Raw genomic sequence first — 9,132 nt, 5'->3', positions numbered from 1 at the left:
TGTTCACACTTTGCATACTGCAAAGAAACGGCTAATAGTAATAATATTACTACTAATAATAATGCTAGTATTGTTACTAATGTTACTGTGAATAATACTACTATGAATAGTACAGTCCTATTACTCATAATACACTGCTCATATGCTACGTTTACACGAAGAGATAATTCGCCCAATCGATCGTTTAACGATTTTGAAGCAATGATTTGGTTTTAACGATTGCGTTATAACGGTTTTTAAGATCGCTTAAGCCCATCTTTTATATAGGGTGAATCGGTGAAAGACTGTTTACACGAAGCGATCTGCGAATTTTCAGCAAACGGAGATTTAAGAACATGTTAAAAAGATCAAAATGAACGATTTCTTGCTCGTCGTTTGATTATTTGCTGTGTTTACACAGTACGATTATCGCTCAAATGCCATCGTTAAACGCAGCATTAGTGCTAACACTTCTATTACTAATAGTAGTCATCATAATAATATTACTAGTACATTGTGTATAATAATAGTGAGAATCCTACTGCCGGTCCTAATACTACTATGGATAATAGTACTGCTGCTAATATACTATATTATACTACTGCCCAGTATAATATTACTACTTCTATTACTATTAGTAATCATACTGGTAATACTAATAGTATATTGCTATCTATATACTAGTACTACTGGTAATACTAATACTATATTGTTATCTATATACTAGTACTACTGGTAATACTATATTGCTATCTATATACTAGTACTACTGGTAATACTATATTGCTATCTATATACTAGTACTACTGGTAATACTATATCGCTATCTATATACTAGTACTACTGGTAATACTAATAATATATCGCTATCTATATACTAGTACTACTGGTAATACTATATTGCTATTTATATACTAGTACTACTGGTAATACTAATACTATATTGTTATCTATATACTAGTACTACTGGTAATACTAATACTATATTGTTATCTATATACTAGTACTACTGGTAATACTATATCGCTATCTATATACTAGTACTACTGGTAATACTAATACTATATCGCTATCTATATACTAGTACTACTGGTAATACTAATACTATATCGCTATCTATATACTAGTACTACTGGTAATACTAATACTATATAGCTATCTATATACTAGTACTACTGGTAATACTAATACTATATCGCTATCTATATACTAGTACTACTGGTAATACTAATACTATATCGCTATCTATATACTAGTACTACTGGTAATACTAATACTATATCGCTATCTATATACTAGTACTACTGGTAATACTAATACTATATCGCTATCTATATACTAGTACTACTGGTAATACTAATACTATATCGCTATCTATATACTAGTACTACTGGTAATACTATATGGCTATGTATATACTAGTAATACTGGTAATACTAATACTATATCGCTATCTATATACTAGTACTACTGGTAATACTATATGGCTATGTATATACTAGTAATACTGGTAATACTAATACTATATCGCTATCTATATACTAGTATAAGACTATACTAGAGCTTATACTGCCTCCAATACTACCGGTAATAGTATATTGGTAATAATATTATTTATAATTATCCTAATATTACTATGAAATATCTTGTATTATAAGTATTGATTAACCCCTTAGTGTCCCCAGCAGCCGGGGAGCCCCAGCACAACACACATGCGGTCTGTCCTGTAATTCTTTACTTTGAGCAGGAGGAAACCTCATTGAGTTCTATGGAAATCAACGAGAAAACATGTTGTGTTAAATGACAAATCCAGCTCTGCTACATCTGCACACACACACACACACACACACACACACACACACACACGCACACACACACACAGCCGGTATGTACTGGCACAGTCCTCCTCTCTCACTGGACTGGATATCACAGTCAGCTCCCTGTCACCCTTTGGCTGCAGAGAGACCCTCTGGCACATTGTGGGTTAACAGGTGTCCTCCTCCTCCTCCTCCTCCTCCCCCTTGAGCTAATGACAACACACAAGCAGATACTACACGTGGGAACCCAGGGAGAGGGGAGGTCACAGTCTCCTTTAAGAGTACTAGTCTTGCCCCTCTGGCAGGGAGAAGCCAATGAGGCGTGGGGGGAGGGGATCGCCTGGCCTCTACTTATTGCAGGGCTGGCAGGCAGAGCAGGAGATGGTACAGGCTGCGCTGGATTGGGGTTGGGGCTTCTCCTATGGAAATGTGTTTGCTCCTTCACAGCCGCTGTAGAGTGCTATAAGTGGTGTGCAGAAGGTTACCCATGCCCGAGCTGTGCCCGCTGCCCTCACCTCAGAGAGCTCAGCTGCCAGCCTAGATTAGGGGCACAGGAGCTGGACTGCCTAGGACTCTAGCCTGCCTTGGTCACTTGGACTGTCTCTTCTGCCGCCCTTGGATCCTTTGGCGCACAGAGATTTGGTGCCAGTATTTGCCCCTGCTATAGCCAGCTCCATCCCGGCTCCCAGATGTTGAACATGAGCTCTGAGCAGGACCAGGCTCCTGAGGCACCCTGCAGCCCCGCGGGCACCGCCAGCTCAATGTCCCACGTTTCTGACTCCGACTCGGACTCTCCGCTGTCCCCAGCTGGATCGGACTCCCACCGACCTGCGGGCATCAACAAGAATGACCCCGAGGGGCCCATGGATGAGCGATTCCCAGCCTGTATCCGAGAGGCAGTGTCCCAGGTGCTGAAAGGCTACGACTGGAGCTTGGTGCCCATGCCAGTCCGGGGATCCGGATCCCTCAAAGCCAAACCCCATGTCAAGAGACCTATGAATGCCTTTATGGTGTGGGCACAGGCGGCTAGAAGGAAGCTGGCAGACCAGTACCCGCATCTACACAATGCAGAGCTCAGCAAGACACTGGGCAAACTCTGGCGGTGAGTAATAGCTTCTTACTATATGAGTTGGGTATAGAGGTGGTGAATTGTGCCCATCGGTGAACCCTTACATAGGTCATCGCCCCATCCCTGGTATGAACCATGCCAAATCCTGAACATACCGATCACAGATCCATTCATAGCCATTCTGTGCCATCTGCCGCTTTAAGAGAGAACATGTGCCAACCTCTCATACAACCATTACCCAGCAAGGTGGATGCCATATGGATGTGGGGCTGTTCAGTTTATGCTATGAATGTTGGTTGTGCCAAGTGACAGACTCAGCTCTGCTACATCCTATATGATTGATACAGTCAAGACGATTTATCCCTGACAAGTGTCTGTGTTTGCCTATGGCGGCAAACTATAAAGGGGCGGCACAGCCACTCCAATATATATTTTGTATAAGTTGCAGTGTAGCAGAGTTGTCAGCGCGCAGTGAGTGGCGGTTGAGTAACATGATTAACATCCCAGTGTCAGGTTTACACGGTAATTAACAGATGTTGAGCTCTTGGCTGTGCACAGTGCGGCCCCTCCTGCCCCTCCTTCCCCCCTGTCCTCCTACCCTCCTGCCCCTCCTGCTCCTTACTAAGGGCAATAACAGGGTAAAAAAAATAGATTTTCTTCCAATGACAAAATATTGGCCGATCCCATAAGAAGTGGCCGTGTCTGGTGCCTCCTGTACAATGACTAGTAGAGCTCGCTGCTGCCTGCAGCTGTCAGGTTCGGGGTTAACCCCTGGGTCTGGGCAATCAGTATATAGAACAAGCCCTATGGACTCCATATAGTAATCTATAGATAGTGATATGACTGGGGTTGGAAGCATGGATCCCCCATAGGGTTACACTAGGGTTTACAGAAGAGTTCTAGCTCTGGGCATCTGCTGTGTATTGTGGATGGGACAACCTGGATGAACAGGCTGCATGGCAGGGTCACATCTCTAGGTCCATGTCATTGGGGGGCAATGCACAAGGCTGTAATAGTAACATATATAGTACTATAGGACCCCCTCACCCCCATACTGGACCTCTTCCCCTATTCTATCGCAAACAGCCACAGATATTCTGGACCAGGGGTAGGGAACCTTGGCTCTTCAGCTGTTGCAAAACTACAACTCCCATCAATCCCCCCCCCCCCCGTACCCAGAACAAGGGGCACAGACTACCACCCCCCTCTATTAGCTATGCCCACGGTTTTGCATCTATTTCGGCTCCCTCCATCTATACCAGCCCCCTCAGTCCCATTATTATGGGCTTACCCCTCTGATTCAGAGCCCTTCAAATTGTCCCTTTAAATTTCCTTTAACCCTTTACAGACTATATACACAATACCAGCGTTTATGGCACCTCATGTATCAATAGGTTTCCCAGCTATTCCCCTAATATTATTATCTTCTGGTTCATCTGATACATTGTTACTGTTGGGTGTATACATGTATACATGGGGGTAAGGCAGTGAGGCTGGAGGTTGGTCGCTACATTTAAGTAAACAGAGATTAACCGTGTCACTGCCGGGTGGTAAGTCGTGTAAGAGAATATTATTAGTGCCGTCTAGACAGACGCCATGGATACACAACTTATATTGAAATTTTAACAAAATAATGATAATTAAATAAAGTATATGAAGAGTGAAGAGTAATCGATGATAATAGTTTAAAACATAAGTAAATATATAAATAAAAGTAATAAATAATAATATTATAAAACATAATCTAACAGCAATAAGTAATGTAGTGATAAAAAAAAAAGATGTGTAATTATATTTAAAAAAATCTATGAAAATATGATATAGTAATAAATATAAAAAGTTATAATAATACTGTAATAATTGAAATTTAGATCACAATATAGAAATACTAGGACTACACTTAATAATAGAAATGAAAATTTGCATGAAAAAAAAACCTAAAAAAGTTGCAATTTAAAAAAAAAAGAAATATAAGGCTACATTTGCACAATTTTCGGAAAAAATTTGATTGCAAAAAAATAAATAAAAAATTCTATGCATATCAGATGAATGGACTTTATGCAACAAATCTGCTAGGTGTGAATAGCAACTGGTATTACCTTAACATAATAGCCTGCAGAAAAGAAAGAATTAACTCCCCCCATTGGAAAAAAAAATAATCTGCATTTCCTTACCTTCCTCCCAGGAATCCAAAGTAAATATTTAATGACTGTGCTGGAGTTATAGAAAATATTTTTTTCTCCTTTATTATAGTTTTATAGCACCTACTGCCCCCTTGGTTAAGGAGGGGAACAGCGGTCGCACTGCGATGAGTTAACCCTTGTGGGCCTGGTCAGAATATTGACCATAACAAGGGCTGACCCTTTACGTCGCCATAAATTGAGGATTAAATCGGGGAGGAGCAAAAATATTTCCAATTTTTTTTAATTTTTTTAAAAGATCCGTTTGACCAATATTACTGGATAATTACAGTGATGAATGATACAATATCAGAAAACATTGCGTGTGAAAGTTATTTAAAAAGTATATATGATGTTTATGTTATCTTGAGTATAAAAATGTATATAAACAACTCATAAATAATTTAAAAAAAATATATATTTTGGGCACCATGATGAATCAAAATTCTCCTACCCATAAAAAAGATGCGTATTAAATATATGTTTTTCTTATGTTATTTTTTATTGCCGGATTTATTCTTCTTATAGCCACATAGGGGAAAGAAAGCAGGATTATATTAAGGCAGAAAAAAAAGACAAAAGCAACAACTATATCCCAAAGGCAAAACCACAAAATATTTTTCCTGTCTGCTCTTAACATGGAACTTTACTGAGTTGAGCTTCAAAAACAAAAAGTTCCAGGCTATGGAAGGCACTAGAAACTTTAAGTTGCACAAAAGTAGTTTGGAATTGAGGAGAAATTTGCACTTTTTCTTTGCATTAACGATTTACGATTTTTATCGAAATATCTCTAAACCTAATGAAATTTGTGCAAAAATTTAACATCTAGAAAAATTTACCATTATTATTTTTAGAGCAATTACTGTTGTTGGTCTACATAAGTTGTCTCCATGCTATGGGTTCTCAGCTGTTTCGTAACTCCCATTCCCATAATGGGAGTTGGAATTTTGCAACAAAAATGCTTTTAACCCAACCAAATTTGTGCCGAAATTTGACAAATCTTTGGCACTCCAGCTGTTGCAAAACTACAAACCATCATGCCTGGACAGCCAAAGCTTTGCTTGGGCTGTCCAGGCATTATGGTAACTGTAGTTTTGCAACAGCTGGAGGGCCGAAGGTTCCCCATTCTTGATTTAGGGCAGTGGCTGCTTTTGGTCTAAATAGGTGCTCCCCAGCTGTTGCAAGAGGCATACGAAGAGTTTTGCAACAAAATTTTTCTGAAACTCAACAAAATTTAATACATTGGAAATCACCAATTTAGTTGATGCTGTAAATGTAAGGTACAGATATAGTATATATTTTTAGGTTCCCACTTATGGTTCCCCATTTCTACCCCTACAGTTTACTTAGCGAAAATGAGAAGCGTCCATTCGTAGAAGAGGCTGAAAGACTCAGAGTGCAACACAAGAAAGATCATCCAGATTATAAATATCAACCACGCAGGAGGAAGAGCGTCAAAGCCGGACAAAGCGACTCCGACTCTGGGGCCGAACTGGGCCATCACCCCGGTTCCCAAATGTACAAGTCCGACTCTGGCCTGGGAGGAATGGGAGATGGCCATCTTCATGGAGAGCATGCAGGTAATTTGGTTTTCCCAGATACAGAGTCTGGTTGGATTCAGTTGTGCGTTATTTAGCAAGTTTGAATAAGGATTGATAAGGAAATACATAAAGTCCCAAAACTCATAATATAATGTACGTTTTATCACCTTATAACAGTTACCCACTTAGGACATTAACTTTTTGCTAAGAGTCTCTTAGCATAAGTTTTTTACATGTAACAAAATAGTAGGGAACCTGGTAACAAGTATTATGTTTCCCTGCAGTGCCCCCGCAGGGCAAATTAAGAATTACAATTTTAAATAAAAAAATAAAAAAAACCCATTTTTCTCGAAAGGGAAGTCAGTCTACGATCTGGCTGTTAGTTGAAGGTCCTAAATGGGGGACTTATACTCATAATTCACAGAATTCCCTAATAGGATGTTTTATGATGCATTTACAAATCCAGAGCACCCTTTTAATGTGAATGCACACAAGTTGTGGAGAAAAGTTATTGTATTGTTGAACTTTCTAGAATCAAATTCTCTAGAAGCATTTAAAATTTCTTTCTTAAAGGTGTTATTCAGGATTAAAATAAAACACGGTTGCTTTCTTCTAAAAACAGCACCACACCTGTCCTTAGGTTGTCTGTGGTATTACAACTAGCCTTAATACACATCAGGCTGCAATACCGTACACAAACTGAGGACGTGAGTGTCGCTGTTTCTGGAAAAAAGCAATCTCTTTTTCTTGTGCTGCTGAAAATTAGTTTTTTTGTATATATTTTTTTGTGATCTTGCACACCCCCTTTAAAACAATGAAGATGCTCCATGTACCTTTATTTTAAGTGGATGTTTTTTCAGTATATTGTAATGACAATGTTTCTTCTTTTTTATCTTGTGGTTCTAGGTCAAAATCATGGACCTCCAACTCCACCAACTACCCCCAAGACTGATCTACACCATGGCGGGAAGCAAGAGCTGAAACATGAAGGCCGGAGGTTGATGGACAATGGGCGCCAGAACATTGACTTCAGCAACGTGGACATTAATGAGTTGAGCAGTGAAGTCATCAACAACATCGAGACCTTTGATGTCCATGAATTCGACCAATACTTGCCTCTTAATGGCCATGGGGCTCTTGCCGCTGACCATGGGCAGAATCCTACTGCACCACCTTATGCCGCTTCCTATGCACATCCAGCTGGGAACCCTCAAGCACCTGTTTGGTCCCATAAAAGTCCTTCAAATTCAACCTCATCTTCTGAGTCTGGTCAACAAAGACCTCATATCAAGACGGAGCAGCTGAGTCCCAGTCATTACAGTGACCAATCTCATGGATCACCTACCCATTCTGACTACAACTCCTATAGTACCCAGGCTTGTGCCACCACAGTGTCCAGTTCCACAATACCCAGTCCATTTCCCAGCTCCCAGTGTGACTACACAGACCTCCCAAGCTCCAACTACTACAACCCGTACTCTAGTTACCCATCCAGTTTGTACCAATATCCTTACTTCCATTCATCTCGGCGCCCTTATGCTACCCCGATCCTCAACAGTCTGTCCATTCCTCCTTCCCACAGTCCCAACTCAAACTGGGATCAGCCAGTCTACACAACCCTGACAAGGCCTTAAAAAACTCTAAACTTTTCTAACTGAGGACGATTATGCCATAGATGTGTCTGGTTGTCATCAAGTCTTCCAAGACATGTGCACTATAGACAGAATGTACAGGTAGGAGGCGCTGTTCCAGTTGTTGTATAAGTGCCTGCTGAAAAAAATGAGAATATTTCTTTAAGTGCTAAGAGCACTTCCATCTTTTCTTTCGAAAAACTTTTTGAATTTTTGACTCCGATGTGACATACCATGAAGGATGGACCACAAATTTCCATGTGAGGACTGAGAATCCCTGGGCACAATAAGAGGCGTCTAACGTTTTGGTGTTTACTAGAACATGAGATACAGACCAAGTTCTACGACCAATTGACCCAGTTCTGACTATTCCGTTTCATTAAAGGAGACCTGTCACCCCCCGCGCCGGGGTGACAGGCTCCTGACCCCCAGATAGATCCCCTTATACTTACCTCATGTCGCTGAGTCCCACTGCCGGAGCCGGTCCAGGGACGGAGATATCCCGGTGAGAAGCCGCGCGCGCTGTGGAGATGGGTCCGGCGTCCATAGAGAATGAATGGAGCCGTGCGCGCGCAGCAGAGATGAGTCCGGCTCCATTCATTCTCTATGGACTCTGGACTCATCTCCACAGCGCGCGCGCCGGCTTCTCACCGGGATATCTCCGTCCCGGGACCGGCTCTGGCAGCGGGACTCGGCGACATGAGGTAAGTATAAGGGGATCTATCTGGGGGTGGGGAGCCTGTCACCCCTGTGCGGGGGGTGACAGGTCCTCTTTAAGGGCTGGGATAGTGGGCCAGTCTGCGGTAAACTTCACACAGTCCCTTTGTTCGTCTTTGGAACTAACGCATTTCAAGACCTTAATTGGTGTTCAAAAAACACCAGTAGAATTATGAATTCTAAAAAAACTTTTTACAT

At 41.2% G+C, this 9,132-nt stretch overlaps 1 protein-coding gene across 1 annotated transcript; it reads left to right on the top strand.

Moving 5' to 3' along the window:
* The first annotated feature begins 2,066 nt into the window (after positions 1-2,066).
* SOX8 (SRY-box transcription factor 8) lies at positions 2,067-8,705 on the top strand. Its single transcript, XM_069982136.1, has 3 exons — positions 2,067-2,898; positions 6,387-6,625; positions 7,493-8,705. The coding sequence occupies exons 1-3, from the start codon at positions 2,486-2,488 to the stop codon at positions 8,218-8,220; spliced, it is 1,380 nt and encodes a 459-aa protein (XP_069838237.1). The 5' UTR covers positions 2,067-2,485; the 3' UTR covers positions 8,221-8,705.
* The last annotated feature ends 427 nt before the right edge of the window (positions 8,706-9,132 follow it).

This window comes from Dendropsophus ebraccatus, chromosome 9, assembly GCF_027789765.1.
Source record: "Dendropsophus ebraccatus isolate aDenEbr1 chromosome 9, aDenEbr1.pat, whole genome shotgun sequence".
Taxonomy (NCBI): Eukaryota; Metazoa; Chordata; class Amphibia; order Anura; family Hylidae; genus Dendropsophus; species Dendropsophus ebraccatus.
The sequence above is the reverse complement of the archived record's forward strand: the minus strand, read 5'-3'. Positions and strand labels throughout refer to the sequence as shown.